The 24,466-nt window shown below is 38.7% G+C and overlaps 1 protein-coding gene and 2 pseudogenes across 1 annotated transcript; 1 reads left to right on the top strand and 2 right to left on the bottom strand.

The window, feature by feature from the left end:
* Window positions 1-6,336: 6,336 nt before the first annotated feature.
* Window positions 6,337-7,658, bottom strand: HESX1 (HESX homeobox 1). Its single transcript, XM_090282945.1, has 4 exons — window positions 7,499-7,658; window positions 6,870-7,069; window positions 6,530-6,631; window positions 6,337-6,435 (listed from the first exon to the last, which is right to left on the bottom strand). Exons 1-4 carry the CDS (start codon window positions 7,656-7,658, stop codon window positions 6,337-6,339), a joined length of 561 nt encoding a protein of 186 aa, XP_090139071.1.
* Window positions 7,659-10,474: 2,816 nt separating this feature from the next.
* Window positions 10,475-11,027, top strand: LOC150004813 (protein chibby homolog 1 pseudogene; annotated as a pseudogene).
* A 101-nt stretch (window positions 11,028-11,128) lies between these two features.
* Window positions 11,129-24,025, bottom strand: LOC150004812 (hsp70/Hsp90 co-chaperone CNS1 homolog pseudogene; annotated as a pseudogene).
* Between the last annotated feature and the right edge of the window lie 441 nt (window positions 24,026-24,466).

Raw genomic sequence — 24,466 nt, 5'->3', positions numbered from 1 at the left:
TCCCCTTGTTCCCCTCCACCCAGTACAACCCTTCCTTCCAGCAGTCCCATCTCCCTTAGTTCATGTCTATGGGTTGTGCATGTAAGCTCTTTGACTTCTCCCTTTGCTATATTATTCTTAACTCCCTCCTATCTATTTTGTACCAATCAATTATGCTTCTTAGTCCCTCCACCATTTCCCCACTTCTCCCCCTACCCCCTGCCAGCTGATAGCCCTCCAAATGATCCCTATACCTATGACTCTGTTCCTATTCTGATTGTTTGCTTAGTTTGTTTTCGTTTTTATTTTTTAGATTCAGTTGTTGATAGTTCTGAGTTTGTTGTCATTTTAATGATCATAGTTTTGATCTTCTTCTGTTTCTTAAATAAGTCCCATTAACATTTCATGTAATAATGGCTTGATGATGATGAACTCCTTTAGCTCTACCTTGTCTGGGAAGCACTTTATTTGCCCTTCCATTCTAAATGATAATTTTGCTGGATAGAGTTATGTTGGTTGTAGGTGCTTGCTTTTCATTACTTTGAATACTTCCTGTCAGTCTCTTCTTGCCTGCAATGTGTCTTTTGAGAAATCAGCTGAATAGTCTTATGGGAATCCCTTTGTAGAAAACCCTCTTCTTTTCTCTTGCTGCTTTTAAGATTCTCTCTTTACCTTTAAACTTTGGCATTTTGATTATGATGTGTCTTCATGTGGCCCTCTTTGGGTCTAGCTTGTTTGGGACTCTCTATGCTTCCTGGACTTGTATGTTTATTTCCTTCACCAAATTTGGGAAGTTTTTCTTCATTATTTTTTCACATAAGTTTTCAATGTCTTGCTCTTCCTCTTCTCTTTCAGACACCCCTATGATTTGTATGTTGGCACATTTAAAGTTGTCAAGTTAGGAGAGATTCCTAAGCCTCTCCACGTTATTTTCAATTATTCATTCTGTACCTGTTGACTATGTATTTCTCCCTTATGTTCCAATTCATTGATTTGAACCTGGTTTCCTTCTCTTCACCATTGGTTTTGAGTGGATTTTCCTTCATTTCACTCAGCATAACCTTCACTTCTTCCCTTATGCGTTTGTCATACTTAATCTTGTCTGTCAAGTCTGTGAGCATATTTATCATGTGTTTTGAACTCTATATCTTTTAGGTTGGCTCTCTTCTCGTTGCTCAGTTCTCCCACTGGAACCTTGATCTGATCCCTGTTTTGAGCCATGCTTCTCTGCCTCCTCACGTTGACAGGCTTCTATGTTTGCCTCTGTGTCTTAGGTAGAGCTGTTGCACCTGTTATGTTGTAAGGGGCGGAGCCTTAGATACGCATCACTGCGGGGTGACCCATTTCACCACATTGTGGTGCTGTATGTTGGGAAGGGGTCTGAGAGGGAACAATGCCACTTTCTCAGCACTCTCCCCTTTTCCAGGCACTTCTCCCACTTCCCATATGGGACTGGCGCCTCTCTAGCTGTTGCCCTGGTTCGCAGAGTGAGTGAGTTTGTGGGTGTTCTAGGACTGTGGGGGCTCTTTAAACAAATGGACTCTGCTGAGAGACTGGCAGTTTCTTCCTCTACCCCAACCCCCACTGATTTCACAGTCAGAACAATGAGGCTTTATTTTCCCTGGTGCTGGTCTGGGCTCCCCAGATGTCCCTCCCGACTTTTATAATATGTGGCTGGCAGGCCACAGCCATTGCCTTGCTGCCACCACCACCACCACACTGTCCTCTCTGCCCTGTCTCCCACCCCTCCTACCTGTGTATATGAGTATTGCTTCTTTATATCTTTGTTTATTGGACTTCCATGCACTTCAATTTTCTGGTAGTTCTGGTTGTTTTTTGTTTTGAGGTAGCTGTATTTCTTCTTATTGTTATGGAGAGTGGAGAAGCACTTCTACCTGTGCCTCTATCTTGGCTGGAAGTTCCATTGATTTAGTCATTAATTAATACTTCCCTGTGTTACTTTCTTACTGATTCATTCATTCATTCATTCATTTACCATCTATTGTGGGCCAACTATTTTCCGTGACTGTGCTAGGTACAGGGTATAAAAAGTCCCCAAACAGCAGAGACCTTGTTTGGTTTGTTCATCACTCTATCTCTAGAGCTTCGCATGGTGACTGGCTCATGGAAAACACAATAAATAATTGTTGAATAATTAGTAAATAGCCTTTGCTCTCCATCATATATTGAGCTGCTAGAGATGAAGAACTGTTTTCATTTGTTCTATGACTATTGATTGAGAACACACTGCTGCACATTGTTCTGGACATGAAAACATTGTTTTAGAAAACTTCTTTTACTTCTAATTCACTAGCACATTATCTCTCTTATAATTCCCCCTATTATTATCCTATTATTATCCCCATTTTATAGATAAGGAAATGAAGGCTCAAAAAGGTTGAGTAATTGGTTCTAAGTTAAACAGTTACTGGGGTTTGAACACAGGTGACCAGACTCTAGCCCAATCTTTTGACTACATCAGTAGGCTTCCTCCAATCAGTACTTTTTTACTTGATTAACCTAGAGAGATCAAGGAAGAGCAGTGTTAGGGGCTCAACACAAATCCATAAATATATGTCAGATAGGCATTGCATCTTATAAAAGGAACCCATTGTTATACAATTTCTTGACCAACACCAGATATAAGAGGGGCATGGTTCTATGATACCATAGAACATATACTATGGTATCATTTATTTCACTGAAATCCCCTAATAATAAAATGCTAAATAAAGGATACCGCCCACTATGGCAGAGAACAAACATGGAAGTTTCTAAATGTTAGTCACTTTACCAGACAGAAAAAAGCAATAAACTTTTTAGGATGGGACTCAACAATACCTGTTGACACCAACAAGTTTGCCAAAGGATTAGCAGGGGAAAAGGCAAAGGGTTGAAATAAAATTTAAAAAAATAGGAGACAGGAAAATGGGAAGGGGTAAATCTAATGGGATGTGGAGTGGTGGGAACCACCAAGAGCTGCCTTGGATGCTGGACTTCTGCTGTGGAAGGGATTTTAGTCCTATGGGGCTCAGTGAAATGGAGCTAGCAAGTCACCATTTGTAATACTTTGGTTTGGGTTCCACATCAAGTAAATGTACTAGCACATAGTTTCCTGCCTTTAGAAGTAAGCACAAGGCCCATGTTGATGTTATTTGCTGGGTGTGGTAATGGAAGATTTATGCCACTCTAGTGATGTGTGATAAGATGCAGGAGGTGAAAGCAGCTATTAACACTGATTAACTCAAAAATTGACCACCAGCACACACACCCATTGTTTCCACCTGCACTCTTTAGTCATGGGCTTTGTCTGGCTGGCTTCACAAGAGACAAATACCATTACTGGAGACCAGATGACCTTATTTAGGCAGTGGTCGAATAATAGAGATGCTTCAGGTATTAGCCTGGCTGCATTAGTTTGATTTGTACTACTGTTCACCTTGTCCTAGGCATTAATGGAGACAAAGGCTTGTAATTACAGGTGCATAGATAAGCTGTGGGTTAGAGCTTGTGTGTTTTGAGGGAAAGATAATTCTATCTCGAATTTTCATCATGTTTGATTTTTCCTCAAAGTTAAAGTCCAGTTTTTTCTCCTAACCATCCACATATCCTTTCCAAATTACTATCAATCATAACTGATTTAAAAAGTTACTGACTCATTATTTCTTTTAACAAGACCAGCCTTTATCTTTTAGGTTTTTGAAAATGATTTTAGAGAAAATACATAATTGATATTGTATATGGCATCCTTAAATATTCTTACATATTATAGACTCAATTCAAAATATTTAATGGTAGTGTTATTAGTCTGAATATATAAAAGGGTGTGTAATTACATTCATAGTTACCTCTTAAATATTTTAAGTTCTAGAATTGAAACTTTTTTCTGATTTCTATTATTTACTTTAGTTATAAAGGCATTATTTTTATTATAAATTATTCCAGTTATGAATATATAACTTCAGATATAAACAGAACTTATTACAGTCAAACAAAATTGAATTGTAGAACCATACAAATCAGTTATATTAAATTGCACTGGAAAATATTGAGATAATATTCTAGAAATACTATGTTTCTTCCCTCACCAGATGTTTTATAGGTGTGATCAGTTTTTATAATTAAAAACTATTAAGTGCAGTTGTTGATGGATGGATGTGATGCTGTTTCATTTTTTTTTCTAATGTCTATAATTTTATACAGAATCCTCACACTCTTCAGAGGTTTGGGGGTTAGGTTTAATTTTAGATAAATTCTAGATAAACAACGATTACTCCTTGAAAAATCTCCATTTGTGAAAAGTACTATTTCAAAAGTACTTATATATTAATATTAATATTAATTTTGTGGTATAGTTTGTTATATACAGGGCAAGAAATCTTATTCTAAACTAAGCAAACATTAAGAAAGACAGAGCTATATGTCTGACATGGGAAGATGTCAAAAAGATGCACAGAATACAAAGTATTATATTTTTAAAAATAACAGCAAAAAACAACAAATATGTATGCATGTGTATATCTATGTATACATAGATATACACATGTACATACATGTACTTGCTTTTTTACACACAAAAAAATCTGTGAAATGTTTAATTATGGTTACCTGTAAGAATGAGATTTGAGAAAGGTTTCACTCTTTATATTGTTGGAATTTTTCACAGTATGTAAATATGGCCTTTTGGATTAAAGTAAAAGGCTATTTTAAAAAGCTTACACATCATGTGACATTTTCCCCTCCAACCCACTCCTGGTGACTTCTGGTCTTCCAACTTAATATAGGTTCACAAGAACCTAATAAAGAGCAAAGAAAGCTCCTGGTGCTTTGAATTTTATATTAATGAAAGCAGCTCTTTATACTGGAGAAGTGGCCCAGTCTGACAGTAGTCTTCCTTGGAAAACATTTAATGCCTCTGGTTGGTCTTCCAGTTCTGCGCGTGGGGCCCTTCTTTCCTCCTCCCTCTCCATCTCACCAACAGTGGAACAGCTTATTGCTGATCAGTTTTTTGGACGCAGAGCTCTCTACCACATGTGCTCTCAGTAAATGATTTTAAAAAGCTTCAAAATCTGAGTTATGCTACTTTTCCTCAGCAAAAATTATGCAAACTCCCTCTAATCTTTCTCATGCAATAGGAAAAAGAAAGAAAAAAGAAAAAAATTCAGTAAGAACTTTCTATTCTGGTTAGCTCTGGGAGAGAAAAGGACAGAGGAATAGGAAAGAAGGGAAAAGGAAGCAAGGAAGAATTCAATTCCAATGGGCAACGTTGAAATAGGCATTCAGAAGACAAAGTCAGAGCCCTCAAGCTAACATTTCAAAAAGAACACCCACTTTGGCCTTCTATTAATTAACTGGAAAACAAATACCCAGATTTCCAGGGGTAGGACTCCTTTCTTGTGATGCTACTTAATCCTATTTGTGTCTCTAATTGACAAGTACAATGGCAAATGCAAAGAAAATGCATAGTTTTTGTCCCCAAAAGTGCCCTGATTATATCCAGCAACTGTGTCAGAACACATACACAAGGCAGGTCAGTTATCCTACCTTCTCAGTCAACATATGACTTGGAACAAAATATATAGCTGATTGGAAGTCACTACACTAGAAATAGATATAAGCCAAAGGATCATTATCACTTTAATGAGTGAAATTAAAGCACAGCATTAAGTGACCTAGAAAAATATTTTAAATTTGCATTTACTTGCAGCTCAATTCTTTTGTGCGATGCAGTACTGGTGGTATAAATATGACGACTGATATAGTTTTATATTTCTACTTTGGTATAATGACTTTGCTTTAAAAAAAAAAAAAGCTGAAACCGGCATTCTCTAAGGATTTGAGAATATGCTGAAAAACTCTCACTGCTTTTGTCAGAAATAAAAAAAAACTAAAGACTTGTAAATAAATAATATTCTATACTATATTAAAGCATAATCATGTTTCAAAATGCATTGGAAGGAAACTAAATGAAACAAATCACGCCTTTGTGCCATTCTTCAGATTATTTTACTTAAGTTACTTTGTGAATGTAATCCAGTTTGTGGAGACACTTAGTTGTGAGCTTACTGATTTTAGCAAATTAATTCATTAGATTAAATTTGCTCACTTAAAAAATAGCTGGCTTTTTCTGAAAATGTTTATTGACATAATATAGAAAAGACCTTTATTGTATTTAAAAGTGCCCAAGTATGATAGGTACAATGATATCATAGTAATTATTTACATTATAATTTCAGAAAAATGACAATGTTCAAACTAAATACAGAAAAGAAAACATTGCATTTTAAAAACTTGATATTTCCATTGATTCTTCATGTTCTGCAATTGGAAGATAATTTCACATGTTTAGTTTTGTATCTATTCCAAGAGATTTGTGTTGAAATTTTTTTTTGCCATTAGAAACTGTGATTCTCTGTGGGACCTCCTCAGTTTTGCACGTCGATTTTGGAACCAGATCTGAAATTAGGGAGAAATAAAATAGATCTCGAACATTATTTCATTATTCTTAACATTTCAATCATCAAGAATAATAACTAAATTTGAAAATTACCTGGATTCTGTCTTCCTCTAGATTCAATTTTTGAGCTAAGTCTTCTCTGATATCAATGCCAGGATAGCAGTTTACTCTAAACACACTTTCCAGCACTTCAATCTAAGAATAAGGAAATAGTTACTTAAAATGTTGATTCTTGGTATGTCATAATAAAATGGACTTTAATTTGTGATCATAAAAGGGACTTGGATTATCCAGAAACTGTTAAAAAAAAATGGTACATTCTATTGTTTCATTAATAAGGCCTAAATTGAAATCCCAAATGAATGGGCTTTTGCTCAACAGGGTGTCAATTAAAGCCTTTGCATTATCGTTATTAGCTAAAAAAACTTCCCACCTGGTTTTGAGTAAAAGCAGTTCTTGGTCTTCTGCCTCTATACCAGCTCAACTCTCTTTTCAAAGACAGTCTTTCTGAGGCTGAAAAGTAATTTTCATATTTCAAAACTCTTTCTTCTGGCACTGGGTAATCCACGGCACAAGGAAATAAGATTCCATTAGGAAGGCTCGGGACATGTAGACATAGGTTAATATCTTTCTCTAAAAACAGAAAAATAAACCCCATCTTAGATGCCCAATTCTGTGTTTCACAAAGTTCTATATGAATTTCAGGAACTTGTCTTTAATTTTCCTAGTGGCATTCTTCTGGGTTTCACAAGAGAACTGACTTCTCATAAACCAAAACCCAAAAAGCAAACAACAATGAAGGTCCTGCCTTGGTGACAGAGAATATTTTGGTCTCTGGGTGTCATTTATTTTTCAGTGAAAAAAGACAGAATACCTGATGTGTCAAATAAACAAAGATCTTCTGAAGTAATGCAGATTCTTGGCATTTCCTTTGAGTGAACGCTATACCCACTTAGACTTGAGGCTGATATGCTTTATATTTCTGACTCTATGTAGTATAAAATTAAAGGCCAAATTAAGCACTGCAAAAGAAATAAAAGCGTTTTAAAAAATTAAGCCTACCTGAGGAGCTGCTGCAGGTGTCTGCCCAGGGCCTGTGGGGTTTCACAGGTGGAACACAGTCTTTCTTCTGGTCCAACCCTAAAATGGTTTCAATTGAAAAGGGGCAGGGCGAAGGTTTGCTTTCCCCAAGCGGAGCACCTTCCTGCAGGCTGGGAGACATCCTCACGTGGGTGCACAGGTCGACAACTCTGGCCTCGGTGCACCTCTCGGCTGGCTCTGCACTCACATGTACAGGGCTGGGATCTTCCTGCAGTTCACCTTAGGGATCCGCTGACAAGGGGGTTGGATTTAGAACGTCACTAATTAAAAATCCTGTTTTAGAAAGTTTTAGCATGTCAATGAACACCCAGCCAGCAGCTTTGGGAGTTAATTGTTTATTTGTTTGCAAGTAATTAGCAACTAATGGCTACACCAGGGGGGCCACCTACAGGGACAAAAGTGTTATCTCTCCTAAGCAGAACACAGGCTTAACTTTCTCGAAAGAAGTGATGCACAAACTAGTACTTCTCTTTTATTTGAAATCATTAATGTATAAAATCATGCTTTTTATTCTGAAGTTCATACTTTCACGGACTCCAGTTACCTAAACATACAGGCAAGATAGGAAAGCAGTCAAGTAATAAATAATCTAATTTAAGTGAATTTTCTTCCAAGGAAATTGGAAAAAGTAATAATCTCTTAATGCTATTACGCTAGTTCTGATGAAAATGCCTGTTTTTCATATGCATATGTAATAGTAAATGTTGTCAATGAAAACAATAGTATTTGGAGGGCAGCGTACTGGAAAAGGTTGGCAATGTTATTAACACTGAGTATAATTGTCCTCCAAGTACTTGGATTAATGCATAAGAAACAGTTGCACCAACTACTTAATTAATAAGATAATTCCCTTCTTTCATTTTTTGTTTTAAATGAGAGAGATACAAGTTCATATGATGATTCATATGGAACCATCTTCAAGCAATTTAAAAGCATGACTTCAACCTAAAGAGAAGAATTTCTCTCACCACAGTTATTTCAAAGAAAAGAATATAGTGTAGTGTATTTTTTCAAAAGAAAAATTCTCTGAGGAACTGGGGGTTTCCATGAAGACAATAAGTTTGTAAAAAATAACCAAGAACAGAATGTTTTAATTTTGTAATGCTAAGAAAACTCGAAATTAGAAGAGAAATATATCTGCTAATTGGAAAGAGTTTGAAGTAGCAACGCCCAGCAAAAGGTATGCTACTTCTAATTCTTATATTCTGCTGCAGCACTTCTTTCAGTACCTTCCTGATGAGAAATTTAAGTGATGAGCTTTATATGCTTTTAAACAGGTACTGGACTTTTCTTCGGGAAAAGTAGTCTCCACTCTTACAGGTAATAGCCTTTACAGGATGGAGCTCAACTTCATCAGATTTTGTCCTATCACGAGGTCATAAACATAAAACTATGTTCTTATGCAAGCTGTAGAGTGAACAAAAGATTCACACACAACATCAACAAGTACACACAGTATGGGAGTACAGATATACAAGTAAAGCCATGCCGAGAATGAATAAACTAGTAAGCATTTATACCTCATGGAGGTTTCTGTGCAAAGATGGGGGTGACCTAATCTGGGAAGACTTGGAGGAAGAGAGAATTCATGCCCTTCCCAGATTCCTTTCTCTCTTTTGAAACATTTATTCCTTCATCCCTCTGTTCATTCCACAATTGGCTTAACACCTATTCTGTACCAGAATAAATAGGATTCTTGTTCTCATGATGGTCATTATGGTGCTGGGTGGGGTGGGGGTGGAAAGACAAGCAACAAACAATAGTAAATAAATAAGTAAATTATTTCATACACTAATCAGTTAGAAGAATGAAAAAGGGAAACAGGTGAGCCAGGTAAGTTAGATCATCAATACACAAAGTGGGAAGAGGCCTCACTGAGACCCTGACCCCCACACAGTAGTGCCTCAAGGCACAAGCTGAAAGGATGCTATAGCACATGCTGAAGCAACTCCAGTCCTCAATTTCTTCTTTATCAACAAGAATTTTCCAATTTTTTTTTAATCTTGAGTTGATTTTATCTGTATTTGTTGAAAAGGTAGGAAAGAATTTCTCTAAAAATTGGGGTAAATGTCATATATTCACTCAACAGATTTGTATAGAACATGTAATATGTGCCAGACACCATTCCAGGTAGCTAAGAATGAGTTCAGTCATAATTTGCAGAAGTCACCAACCAGCAAATGGCAAAGACTTGACTTGGATTTTCTGTTTGCAAATTTCCTGTTCTATTGACTTTATCAAGTAATGATCACTATAACACCTTCACTAATGATTTTGTGATTAGTACATCAAATGCACTGATCATTAAAAAAGGTTGTGACACCTGGCAAATGATATACCCTTAATATCTTTCAACAGTTATTTTGATATGAGAAGTAAAACTCCGACAATTGACATGGAAGAGATTACAGGAATCATAAAATCAGATAGTCTATATTATAAACATCTATGTATATAACTTGTAAATCCACCCAGGTTTTTTATTTTTAATCCTCACCCAAGGACATGCTTACTGATTTTTAGAGAGAAAGATCGATGTGAGAGAGAAACATCAATCAGTCTGCCTACCAGAGACCAAGCCCGCAACCTAGTTATGTGCCCTGATTGAGAATTGAACCTGAGATCTTTTGATTTACGTGACAATGCTCCAACCAACTAAGCCACACCAGCCAGGGTCACCCAGGTTTTGATAATTTATTTTCTAATTGTGTATTACAATTAAGTCCCAAATTATTAACATCAGGAAAAATGTGCAATGTCTTAGGCGTTTTGGCAGAGATTTTTATAAATCAGCCATAAAATTATTATGTTCACACTAACAAAGAAATACAATAAGGAAAGCTCTAATGACATTTTACCTTACTTTTGCATAGTAATTACACTGTCCTATTTGAAGCTGTCAGTATTTTTAAATGTTAAAACATGTTTTCTTGGCCTGCTAGTGCCGGGGACCCTGGCGGGCGGTTTGCGGGTGGCCTCGGCGGTTATTCGGAGCTCGCTTCTGGAACGCGCCAGGGAGCACCGACCTGGCCTTCGTCAGGCCAGAGATGCCCCTCTTTGGGAATACGTTCAGTCCGAAGAAGACACCGCCTCGGAAGCCTGCTTCTCTCTCCAACCTGCATAATCTAGATCGGTCAACCCGGGAGGTGGAGCTGGGCCTTGACTATGGAACCCCAACCATGAACAAAACCTGAAGTTCGAAAATGGCCATTGGATAGCAGAGACGGGTATCAGTGGAGGTGTGGCCCAGAGGGAGGCTCTGCGCCTCCGGAAGCGGAACCAGCAGTTGGAAGAAAATAGTTTATTGCAGATGAAAGTGGACATACTGCTTGACATGTTCTCTGAGACCACTGCTGAATTCCAAATAATGAAGAAGGAATTGAATGAACTGAAGAGTGTCAACCAACCGGAGAAGGAAATGAAGACCTCCAGAAACATTCGTGAGGAGAATAGGGAGAAATCTACTGATCAGAGGAGGGATTTTTTTTAAGCCAACATAGTGAACTGGGTTTTGGGAGAAGGTACCATGTAATAGGGTCAAAAGGTACTGGCACCTTTTTTTTTTGTTTTTTTTTGTTTTTGTTTTTGTTTTTTCAGAGTCTCTCAGCTTTAATGCCTTAAAATTACATGCATGGTTTGTATATACATGCAGTTTGAGGGCTAGCTTCTCTAAAGCCTCTAACTCCACAAAGGTTCAGAACCAGGTCACTGGATCTTGAGTCAGTCCAATGAGCTCCTTCAGTCAGTTGCTATGGTAACTGCAACAGATGGTCACTTCAGAGAGAGAGGCTGGTTAACACAGCGCACAGTGAGTCCAAGGATGTCATGACCAAGGCAGAGTTTTGTATCAACAGAGGAGAGTGAAGACCAGCTCAGGCTCAGCACTTTGACCAGGGAGACTGCAGTTCAGGGAAGTCAGCAGCTCCTCCCTGCCTATGATTTGAGGAAGGACTGTCCCCAGGATAACAGAAAAAAATGTTGGATTCTAGGAGCATGTCCAGCTGATACAAGTGTGCTATATTCCAGGCAGAAGAGGATCAAGAAGGGGATCCAGGGGGCCTGGCTCCACAGCCTGGCCCAGTCACTTTACCTGGTGCACCTTTCTCTCCCGGAGATAATTTCTACAAAAAGGTGAGGATCCCACACAGACCAGAAATGCTGGTGTCAGGCCTTTTACAAAGTACCTGGGGTGCTGTAGCACCTGCAGCAGGGTACTCTTGGGAGGCACCTGGTACAGGTCTGCCCTGTCCTCATCCTCAAAGTAGACCTCTAAATTATCGGGGCAGTATTTCTGCTCTAAGTCCCAAGAGGGCGTTTCACCAAACATCACCATTAGATTATCAATAAACCTGGAATCCTCATGAAAAGCAGAGATGAAGTCCGACTGGGCATACTCTGGGTACAGAAAGAGCACAGGCCAGCTCAGTCGGCCCTGGTCATCTACACTCAACCTGGCTCCATAGGGGTTCTCAAAGCTGAGCCCATCCAGCAGTTTACCTAGACCTTCTGAGGCTGAATCTTCATCCTCACTGGCAGCTTCAGCAACTAGCCTGATGTTCCTAGCCTTGATGGCCTGGAGTAAAGCCTCATTCAGATCCTGCTCCTTCTTTTCTTTCAACTTTGCTTTCCTCAAATCCCTCTGTTCAGTTCGCTTTAGTTTGTCTGCTTTAGCCCTCATTTCCAGAAGCTTCTTCTCTCTGGCATCTATCTGCAGCCCCTCATCGCACCAGTTCACAGCCTCGGCAGAGTTTTTTTAATTCCAGATGGCATAAGACACCTCTCACTATTGCTTTGAGGTGGCAGGGTTTTAGTTTTCTGGCAGCTGTCACATCATTGAGAGCCGAACGAAAATTGCCCAAATAGTACTGTGCTGCTGCCCAGTTGGTATAAAGAACAGCATTCAAATCAGGGTCAGCACATTTCTTCTTTAAGCCTTCAGTATATGACATCACAACTTTTTTATAGTCTTTTTCTTTAAAGTAATCATTGCCCTCATTTTTATAGGTCTTGGCCTGTTCTTCTGGAGATCGCTCGTCATCAAAAATAATTGACTGGAGGCAAGCCAAATCAGGATTCTCCTTGGGATCAATTTCTGATGGTGCTTTCTTCATAAATAGGGGGATCTTTTCAAATTCCTCTTCCCAGTGGTCCTCGTGGAAGCTGCCACGGTAAGGCTGGCTCGGGGATTTTTCCGTTAACAAGTCCTGTGTGTCGTTGGACGCAGGGTCCTCGCTCCATGGCAGCTCCTCAGCTCTCCAGCCACGGGCTCGCGGTCCCGGCGCCGCTGGAAACTCGGTACTGGCACCTTTGATTCGCAAACTTCCGTTACGGCGTCTGGTACGAGAAATGGCTCAGGACTTCACAACAGGTCTGCACTTCCAGGTCTGCAGCTATTGGTGCTTTGCAGGAGGCAGGTGAGGACTTTGTGGTTGGCCTTTGTGAAAACACCAACTTGTGTGCTATCCATAACAAGTATGCCAGAAGACATCCAGCTAGCACGCCACATACATGAGAATGTGCTTTAAAATCCACTATGATGGGAAACATTTCATTCTTTAAAAATAAAAATAATTTATTTTTTTCTTCTATTATTGATAGTTCTGAACATCCTCCCGCCCCCCGTGGGGTCAAAAGGTACCGAAGTATATGATTGCAAGTGGGAAATAGGGAACAGAAATCAGTTATTGGCAGTTTCTCCATTTTCATTTGTGTGTGAATTTTGAAAATACAAATGTGAGGACACAAAGCATTAATGCAAGTCAGAATGTTTCAGTGAACAATTTCAGCAGTTCAGCTTGATAACAATATAAGTAAACCTGTTAAATTTTCCTGGATAATGCCAGCATTTGGATTTTTAAAAAACAAGTAAATTTCTTCTTGATGGCAACTAAAAAGAAAACAAAACAAACAAAAAAAAAAACATGTTTTCTAAGATAAAAGTTTATTTCTTACTATAATACATTCTGTGTCTCCTAGAACAATGCTGAAGTAGACATTCAATAAATATTTTTTGAATGAGCAAATAAACAAATGGATGGATGGATGGATGCATGGGACAAGGAAGACAACATCTGTAAATTGGACAGGCAATGTAAATGCTGTGGGTTTACTACCGTTGCCATTGTTTTAAAAAATTAAAATTTTTTCAGTTAAGTTTACATTCAATATTATTTTGCTTTAATTTCAGGTGTATGGCATAAAGTATATCATATACTTTACCAAGTGTTTCCCTCGATACTTCCATACCCTCCTAGGACTCGTCGTCGTCGGCAGCCGTCCGTCTCGAGAGACGATGGTGTACCTTCTTAAGAGTCTATCTGCACCGCCGAGAATGGCTGTGCAGTCCGGCTCGGGAGTGACACGGTATCTGTCTCCCCCCGTGTTGAATCGACATCTTGCGATGACGCTGGAGTGTCCTCTCCAGTGAAGCTGAAGCTACAGAGCCTGGGCAGGGTGATATGGAGGGTCTGCTGTTGCCCATGCAGCAGACCCCCCCTCTCTTCGCAGCTGAAGGATCCAAGGGAAAGATGGAGTCAATACAGCTTGGCTTCAGGTGCGCCGCAGGAGTTGCTGGTGTTGACTACAACGTCAAACCGCCTTAGGGACTCCGGCTCCGGATTTTCTGTCGGGGTTTACTCCCTTAGCCTTTCCCCTGAAGAGGTATGCCGCAAGGCAGCGGAGGTTTTTTGGAGTCAGAGTTTTCCTTCTCTGATTTGATAAAGTACAACACCCATTTATGATGAAAACACTCAGCAAAATGGGAATAGAGAGAGCATACCTTAACATAATTAAGGCTATATATGAGAAGTCTGAAGCCAACATCATACTCAATGGACAAAAACTGAAAGCATTCCCCCTGAATTCAGGAACTAGACAAGGTTGTCCACTCTCTACACTCCTATTCAACATAGTGTTGGAAGTCCTAGCCACAGCAGTCAGACAAGAAAAAGAAATAAAAGGCATCCAAATTGGGAAAGAGGAAGTAAAACTTTCATTATATGCAGATGACATGATAGTATACCTAGAAAATCCTATAAACTCCACTAAAAGACTACTCGATATAATAAGTGAATTTGGCAAAATAGCAGGGTACAAAATAAATATACAGAAATCTAAGGCATTTCTGTACACCAACAATAAAATAGCAGAGACAGAGACAAAAAAGAAAATACCATTTACTATAGCAACAAGAAAAATAAAGTACCTAGGAGTAAACTTAACCAAAGAGATAAAAGACCTGTGCTCTGAAAATTACATAACATTGAAGAAAGAAATTAAGGAAGATACAAATAAATGGAAGCAATTACCATGTTCTTGGATGGGAAGAATCAACATCATCAAAATGGCCATACTACCCAAAGCAATTTACAGATTCAATGCAATCCCTATTAAAATACCAATGACATATTTCACAGACATAGAACAAATACTCCATAAATTCATATGGAACCAAAAAAGACCCCGAATAGCAAAAGCAATCATGAGACAGAAGAACACAGCAGGAGGAATCACAACACCAGATATCAAACAATACTACAAAGACACTGTAATCAAAACAGTCTGGTACTGGCATAAGAACAGACATATAGATCAGTGGAACAGAATAGAGAGTCCAGAAATAAACCCAGGCCTCTATGGTCAACTAATATTTGATAAAGGAGGAAGGAACATAAAATGGAGTGATAAGAGCCTCTTTATCAAATGGTGCTGGGAGAACTGGATAGGGACCTGCAAAAAAATGAAACTAGACCACCAACTTACACCACACACTAGAATAAACTCAAGATGGATAAGAGACTTAAATGTAAGCCGTGACACCATAAAAGTCCTAGAGGAAAACATAGGCAAGAAAATATCAGATATCTCATGTAACAATTTCTTCACGGATACATCTCCTACGGCAAGAGAAATAAAGGAAAAAATAAATAAATGGGATTACATCAAACTAAAGAGTTTCTGCTCAGCAAAAGAAAACATCAGCAAGATGAAAAGGAAACCAACCATATGGGAAAACATATTTGCCAATGACATCACAGACAGGGGACTGATTTCCAAAACATATAAAGAGCTGATACGACTCAACATCAAGAAAACAAACAACCCAATTAAAAAATGGGCAAAGGACCTGAACAAACACTTCTCCGAAGAGGACATACAGAAGGTCCATAGACACATGAAAAAATGTTCAACATCATTAACCATCAGGGAGATGCAAATAAAAACCACAATGAGATACCATTTTACACCAGTCAGAATGGCCATCATCAACAAATCAACAAACAACAAGTGCTGGTGAGGATGTGGAGAAAAGGGAACCCTACTGCACTGTTGGTGGGAATGCAGACTAGTGCAGGCACTATGGAAAACAGTATGGAATTACCTCAAAAGATTAAAAATGGAACTGCCTTTTGAACCAGCGACTCCACTACTAGGATTATACCCGAAGAATCTTGAAACACCAATTCAAAAGAACTTATGCAACCCTATGTTTATTGCAGCACTGTTTACAATAGCTGAGTGCTGGAAACAACCTAAGTGCCCATCTGCAGATGAGTGGATCAAAAAACTGTGGTATATTTACACAATGAAATACTATGTAGCAGAAAGAAAGAAGGAACTCCTGCCATTTGCAACAACATGGATGGAACTAGAAAGAATTTTGCTTAGTGAAATAAGCCAGGCAAAGAAAGAAAAATACCATATGATATCACCTAATACAGGAAACTAAAGAACAACACAAACAAAAGAACTAAATAGAACAAAGAGCAGAATAGCAGTCAATAGGGGGGAGGGGGGAAGGGGGAGGGAGAGAAGGAGGATAAGTAAGGGAAGGGTTTAGTCAAAGAACGTATATAAATGACTCATGGACATGGACAACCGGGAGGGATATGATTGCAGGAGAGGGGGTGGGTTGGGTGGGGGAGAGAAATTGGGAGAAAAGGGGACAACTGTAATTGAAAAACCAAAAATAAAAAAAAATAAAAAATCTTGGCCAGCAGCATACCTTTTGAGAGAGAGAGAGAGAGAGAGAGAGAGAGAGAGAGAGAATGCTTGCTAACTTGGTAATACTTTTTCCTTAAAAATTAATAAATTAAAAACATGGCTTTTTTATACTCATGTGTCCTTGGACTTGATCTATAGCAATCAAACTCAAGTATTAAATGACTCTGATGTAGCCTAAAGGATATACACAGTTATTACAGTATTATTGACTGTATTCCCTATGCTGTACTTTGCATCCCTGTGACTATTCTGTAACTACCAATTTGTATTTCTTAATCCCTTCACCTATTTCACCCAGCCCCTAATCCCTTTCCCCTTTGGCTTTTAGTGTGCAAAGGTATTCCCAGTTTTCTATGAAACACTTAAATATCATTCCAGGGTAATCCACAAATTAGAAGACATCATGACATTCTCAATAAACATTTAATAAAGTGAGATGGAAGGTTCATTTAAAAACTCTGAGTTTAAAATGTAAAAATCCTGAGTCGTGTTGAACAATTCACATCCGCGGCACTTTGTCTTCCACTGTTGTTACTTGAGACACAAGGTATCTTCCCTGGTGTTTACAAGGCTTGGGAGAGTTGTTTCATGCACACTGTTATCTCTCGCAGCCTCGCAGCACCCATCACAGTCCCTGTCACACAGGAGATATTAAATAAAAGTTCGTTGAATAAGTTCACTTTATTTATAACATTTAAAAAGCCTTTCAGTCTTTGTTCTCAAATCTCGAGAGCACAGTTTCATATTTTTATATTTTCAAATCAGTTACATTTGTTTTCGGTAAAGTGTAGTGCTTTGCACATAATAGGCCCTGGATTTAAAAAACTGATATAAAATCATTTGAAACACAAATGCATTTTTATTTTTAAAAGATTCATTCAATACCATAGCAATTAAAATATGATGGTTTCCTTCAATTCTGCATTTTTACTCCCCAATATATTGGTTTCTACTACTAACAGTTTATTGCCTTTCTTTCCTGTCTTTTTAAAATGCCTTCACATAAATAGGTGAATGCACACAGACATGTTTTTATCCACGTGGAGTCAGTCATGTATTGTTCTGTCATGTAGTTCACTGCCCCCTCCCCCACCCCCATCCTATATACCATGTCAGTACTTGTAGCTCTACCTTCATTCTTCAACAGTTGCTTGGCGCTAGACATCAAGTGAATGAACCACAATTTACTGAACAACACCCTTGGTAATGGGTACTTAGGGTTGTTTCCAATTTATTTTTTTACTATAACACATTATGGCAATGAACACCTTGCATATACATGTTAGCATACATGCGGTATTTCCATGGAAATTTTTCTTTGAAAGTATATTATTTTATGGTGCATGCCACCATATTTCCTTCTGAGAAATCTTTATAATGAACACTTCCACCCAATCCAGTCCTTGTCCTTATGTCCTCCCCCTAGACTGACCATGAGAGCAAGACAAGACAGGGCTAGGCTAAATTAGACTCAGGCTAAATTAGACTTTCCAGGTTCAATATTCAAAGATAAAACAGTTTAGAGGGGAGCACAGGGGAGGGCAATAGAGACATCTGCAATAGTGTCAACAATAAAAATAAAGAAAAAGAAGATAGGCTCTGAGGGGCTTAGGCCTATACTTTAGTGCCGTTTAATCTAATCATTGTAGATTAAATGGGAGAACCTGATTGGTATTTATAGTATTGTTTCTAGGGAATAAATATTATGGGTCTTATCAATTTAAGAATAAACTTTTCAATCATAACAAACATTTATTGAGGTCCACCATATATCAGGGGTACATTAGGTAACCAGGAGATGAAATAATTCCTGCTCTCAAGAAATTTATGATGAGTAAGGTAGTGATTAATATAAATTTGGTTAGGTGTGATTAAGATTATGTTAAGAAATGCTCATAAACTACCAAGTTTACTAGAGACAGTGTTACTTTGCCCATAATTCATGATCCCTCATGTCACTAATTAATTCAACTTCCTCAACATTTGTTTCAAATCACAACTTCTATTAAAGATGTTTTTATCCAAAACCAGATAAACTCAAGTCCTCACAACAGGCCAAAAGGTTTTACACAATCTGGCCTCCTCTTTCTCCCTCCTGCCACCCTGGTCTCTATGCTGTTCTTGAAACAGGCCAGATCACTCCTGCCTTGAGGCTGAGGGCCTCTGTCCTGGTGCTTCCCTACCTGGAATGTTTTATCCCCAGATGTTCCCATGGTTTACTTTAAGTTTTTGTTCAGATGTTTCCTCTCTCTCTCTCTTTTTTTTCTCTCCTTTCTTTTTCTTCCTTCCTTCCTTCCTTCCTTCCTTCCTTCCTTCCTTCCTTCCTTCCTTCCTTCCTTCTTTCCTTCCTTCCTTTTGTTCTTTCTTTTTCTTCCTTCCTTCCTTTCTTTTTTTGATTTTTAGAGAGAGAGGAAGGGAGAGAGGGAAACATTGATGTAAGAGAGAAACATTGATTGGTTGCCTCCCATACCCACCCCGGCCAAGGATCGAAACCACAACCTAGGTATATGCCCTGACTGGGAATTGAACTACCAACCTTGTAGTATACAGGATGACACTCCAACCAACTGGGCCACACAGCCAGGACTCCTCAGTGAAGCCCACCCTGATGAACCTATTTAAAATCGTAACTGCTGCCCTGGCCAGTGTGGTTGGAGTGTCATCACGTAACTGAAGGGTTGCAGATTAAATTCCTGGCCAGGGCACAAGCCTGGGTTATGGGTTCGATCCCAGGTCCAGATGCATGTGGGAGACAGCTGACTAATGCTTCTTTCTCACATCCATGTTTGTCTCTCTCCCTTTCTTTCTCTCTAAAAGCAGTGAAAAAGTATTTTTAAAAATTTAAATTGCAACTGCCCTCTCACCCCATCCCTTGCTCTACTTCCTATAGCATTTACCTCTTTCTAATACACTGTACTTCTAATAAGATATATTTATTTTTATCATTTTTCTTTTTCCTTACCATCTCCACTAAACTAGCTCCACAAGGGCAGACACTTTTTAATATTTTGTTGATTACCTAGTAAATATTTGTTGAATGAATACAACCATTTCCTGAGGTAGTACTTTGAATTTCAAAACTAAATTTATAGCACCACCTAGTGTTCTTGGAAGGATGTGCTGATTAACCCTGAGATTTATTTGCATTAGCCATGGTTTAATCAAAGTTTCACTCTGGTTTTTTGTTTGTTTGTTTGTTTGTTTGTTTTTAATGCCCTCTTTGGTTCTGTAAAAATTAAAAGTTTTTCAACGATTGAACAGTATGAAACATACTGACTTCTCTAAGGGCAACCTCTTCTCTACTGACTTGGCCCAGAATTCTTGTGGGACTAGGAGTGTCATGAAGTTCTATGTTTTTTAACCTTAAGGCCTCTCCCTTCCTCACTGCTAAAAGTCAAAAACAGGATAATAGCTTTTGCTGTTTTGGTACCTACAACTGTTCTCCATAACATCAAAATACATATTTATTGATTTAAAATTTTTTGTTTTGGCCAAAAGGTCCCTAAAGCAAAATGATAAAACACTAGCAGGGGTAATGGTAATATTGTTTAAAGTAGTATCAGTATTGCCCTGGCCAGTTGGCTCACTTGGTTGGAGAGCATCGTCCTGTACATCAAAATGTCGTGGGTTCAATTCCCTGTCAGGGTACATACCTAGGTTGCGGATTCAATCCCTATTCAGAATAGGTACAGGAGGCAACTGATTGGTGTTTCTCACATTGATGTTTCTCTCCCACTCTTTCTTCCTCCCTTCCTCTCTCTCAGAAAGAAAGGAAGGAAGGAAGGAAGGAAGGAAGGAAGGGAAAAAGAAAGAAAAAAAGAAATGCCTTGCATTCTGAGGATACTGTGGCAAAAAAGCAAAAGCAATATCCACATCAAGGTCAAAGGCAGAGGACAGTTTGCAGTGGCACAATAAAAAATCTGCTGGTTCTTGCTACCCATCTATCTCCTTTTGAAATCAGTGCATCAAAACTTTTTATGTTACCATCAAATTGCCCAAAGCTTCCCCCTACTTGACCACTAGTTCTAATATCTTAAAGTGGATGAAAATGACTCAATTTTCTAAATTACCAATTACTATGCTCATTTTTTTTGAATTTGGTTAATCTCAGTTGTATGTTAAGAAAACAATTGAACCCTGGATGGGTAGTTCAGTAGGTTAAAGCATCATCCCAATACTCCAAGGTTGGGGGTGTAATCTCTGGTCAGGGCACATGCAAGAGTCAACCAATAAATGCATGTATAAGTGGAACAACAAATCGATGTTCTTTCCCTTCTCTCTCTCTAAAATCAATCGATACTTTTTTTTTTTTAAATTAAGAAAACAGCCCTGGCTGGTGTGGTTCAGTGGACTGAGTGCCAAAAGGTTGCCTATTAGATTCCTGGTCAGGGCACATACCTGGGTTGCAAGCCAGGCTCCCAGCTCGGGGCATGCGAGAGACAACTAACTGATATTTCTATCACACATTGGTGTTTCTCTCCCTTCCCTCATCTCTAAAAATAAATAAATAAAATGTCTAAAAATTTTAAAGAAAACAATAGAATTATCTGTTAAAGTGAGTCCATTAAAAAATGATTTATTGGCCCTGTCTGCTGTGCTCAGTGGATTGAGCGTCGGCCTGCGAACCAAGTGTCGCTGGTTCGATTCCCAGTCAGGGCACATGACTAGGTTGCCTGTCAGGTCCCTGTTGGGAGCGCATGAGAGGCAACCACACAGTGATGTTTCTCTCACTCTCTTTCTCCTTTCCCCTCTCTCTATAAATAAATAAATAAATAGATAGATAGATAAATAGATAAATGGGCATTTATTTACTAAAATATATATATGTGTGTGTGTGACTTATTAGATAACATCCAGAATTATTTGCATTATACATTATACTTTTAAAGAAACATTCAGGGGGTAGGAGGTAGGGTGAGAGGGGGGTAAGTAGGGGAAGGGTTTAGTAAAGGAACTAGTATAAATAACCCATGGACATGGACAACGGGGTGGGGATTGACTGTGGGAGAAGGGGAGGGCTGAGTGAGGGGGTAGCAATGAGGGGAAAAGTGTGACAATTGTAATAGAAAAACAATAAAAATAAAATAAAAAGAGTTAAAAAAACAAAAACAAAATTAATTAATTAATTGAAGGAGCATGAATTCTTCAGAATTTCAGATTTATTGGGTCTTTCAGGGAATATTGGTGTGAAGGAGACTTCCCATACTTTCCAGGTGATTCTGGAAATGGTGCCCCACTTGCTATCCTCCTGGAACCTAGGATTCATTTCCTAAATGTTTACTTGATTTTAAATTTTCTAAAATACAAGATTACTTGGGAAAGGGAAATGGTTATTCTCCATTCTGGATAGTTTTTCAACATGTGCTTTGAGGATTATTTGCTTTCACTCACTCGGGCAACTCCCACCCCACTTCTGGCCTCTGGAATCAGAATCTTACCTAGCTGTGCTAAGAAAACTGTATTCTAAAACAGCTTTCTTCAGATGACTTGTATAATGACGGGGGATAATTTTGAAAAGTAAAGCATTGGCGTCATTTGTGTTGTTGGGTTCTTTCCTATTATAGACCACAGACCAGAACTTCAAGGAGTAGCAAGTAAAAACCTAATTATAAGATCAAATATAATTTTAGGAGAGTAATATTTAACAATTTTATTTACAAGATTGTATGTCCTTTTGTTGTAAATTATATGTGTGAAACATCTCAAATAATTCTTTGGCGAATGTTGTTTAATCCTGCCTTGCCATCCACAAAGTTAAGCAGCTGGCCAAAGTTTTTACTATACTTCTCACACATGAGTCTCCAGTAACCCCTGAGGCATTCTCTCTGAACAAGTCTCATTTCTTGTTTAAAAGGAACTGAGTTTGGTCAACTCTACAGGATTTAGGTTGATTAAACTTAAATTGGTTGTCAAAGGAGACTAATTCTGCAGCTTTAGAGATGTTTTAAAATAGAAAATACAATCATCTTTTTGGATGAGCAGAGTATACAGTAGTCTAAAGATACAAGATCCAAACAGAAGGCCTTTTAAGATTCTAGTTTTATAATTTGATTAAACCACCTCTAAATTAATAAAAAATATTTTAAAAATTAAGAAAACAATTGAATTATCTGTTAAAGTGAATCTATTAAAAAGTGATAATTAACTGTCAACTTGTTTTTGTTTCATTTTTCTAATCAGCAGAGCTTGGTAAGAATTCCTTGCCCCTCCCTGAAAATATAATAGCCTCTTGAGAATCCTTTACAAAAATACAGTTTAGAAGCACATAACATACAAAGGAGGAAATTTTTTAACTTAATGATAATATCCCACCCAGATAATTCAGATATCTAATAGAAGTTTTCACTGGAACTACTTAGTTTGGCCAACTGGCCAAATTCCTTGAGTAACACCGTAGAACTACTCTTTTTTTTTCTTAAACTTTATTTTTACTTGTCACATACTCCTGATTCTTATCAATTGCCACTACCTTTCTTTTCCTTCACTTATCTAAATCACAGTTCAGCCAAGGTCACTTATATTGAAAGTTCCTTCTTCAGAGCCAGGTTGCATGCCACTGTGTTGCCAGAGTGAAAAAGAAATATTGAAGGGCAGACTTAAGTTTCTGGGTGGGTCCATCTAAGCAGCTGGGAACCAGGAATACTAGGTAAGAACCAACTTCAGAACACCTTTCAAAAACTAAAGATCTCTTCTAGAGGGTGACTAGTTTATAAACAACCTAAGGGGAGAGCTTTTACACTAAGGATAATATTCTGTGAAACTGCTGCAAGTATATCTGGTAAAGCATTTAAAATGGGATTTACCCTTTTTCAAGAGATTGTGGGAAAAATCTAGCATTTTAGTTGAAAATATGTAACTTCCATTTCTGTTACTGTACCTGGATTTGTTCCAATGTATCTGTGGAACGAGGTAACTAATAGTCTTTACTCAGTATTTCTTGTGTTTCTTGAATGAAAATGGGATGGATTGGTAGGACAAATGGCTAGATTTTTAGGAAACTCTAGTAACTTGCCATTTATCTGTAATGAAAGCTTCTATCTTCAGAGAAGTAAACGAGGCAGTGTAAGGGTGGGAAAGATAGACAATGAGGCAGGAGTTCTAATCCAGGCCAAGTTTGAGTAGTAGAGCTTCATTTTTCTCTGCTGTAAAATTAGAGGCTGAGGAAGCTAAAGTTTCTTCCAAAACTTTTTGACCAAACAGAAATAGTAATCAGTTACCAATATAATTAACTAGTGTATCCTGATATTTAAAAGATATTTTCATTTGTGATTTAAAATAAATATGGACTAAATTGTGGCATGTCAGTCCTTCAAGACCAGGTAAGAATTAATGACTTGGCAACAAAGTCACATGTTTTAAGCTGAATATACTGACATCCAAGTATCCAGAAAAACAATTTCCAATCTACTGTGCACGAATTTACGGGAAAGCCCTGTTACTGGCACAACTTCGGATCCCACAGACCTCTGAATTAACCAGCACCATTTTGTTGGAGGGGGGAGACTGGACGCTTCGGGGAGGGAGGCTATAGCACTAGGGCTTCTTCCATGGTCTCTTACGAAAAATGTTGAAGGAGAACTAAAACTGCCCCAAATTCCCCAGTGTGGTCCTCACTCAAAGTGCTGGTTCCCGGTCACGCATGCGGTAGGGGTAGACGGTCCCCTACAATTTACATCCAAACACGCGTGCGCGCACAGTAGGTGCCAGCTGGAAGCAGACAGCCCCCCTTTCCCCTGAACTTGAGGCCCGCGCTTGTAGCCGAGCCCCGGGAGGCGAAGGAACCTCCCAGCCCTCACTGATAGGCGTCGCCCTGAGCCAATGAGCGCGCGGGAGGCGGGGCAGTGAGATCGAGGGGGCGGGATTTCCCGCCGGACCGCCGGGCTTCTGGGGAGGGTTAGGCGGGCGGGGAAGGCGGCCGATTTTGTG

The sequence above is a fragment of the Furipterus horrens genome, unplaced genomic scaffold (genome assembly GCF_987537825.1).
Source record: "Furipterus horrens unplaced genomic scaffold, mFurHor1.1.pri manual_scaffold_7, whole genome shotgun sequence".
Classification (NCBI taxonomy): Eukaryota; Metazoa; Chordata; class Mammalia; order Chiroptera; family Furipteridae; genus Furipterus; species Furipterus horrens.
This window is presented reverse-complemented; position numbering and strand designations above follow the sequence as displayed.

Coding starts and splice junctions, on each gene's coding strand:
- HESX1 (XM_090282945.1), bottom strand. CDS start 7,658: ATGTCTCCCAGCCTGCAGGAAGGTGCTCCGCTTGGGGAAAGCAAACCT. Junction 6,632..6,869: donor CTGCTTTTACTCAAAACCAG/GTGGGAAGTTTT, acceptor CCTTATTCTTAG/ATTGAAGTGCTGGAAAGTGT. Junction 6,436..6,529: donor TAGAGGAAGACAGAATCCAG/GTAATTTTCAAA, acceptor CCCTAATTTCAG/ATCTGGTTCCAAAATCGACG.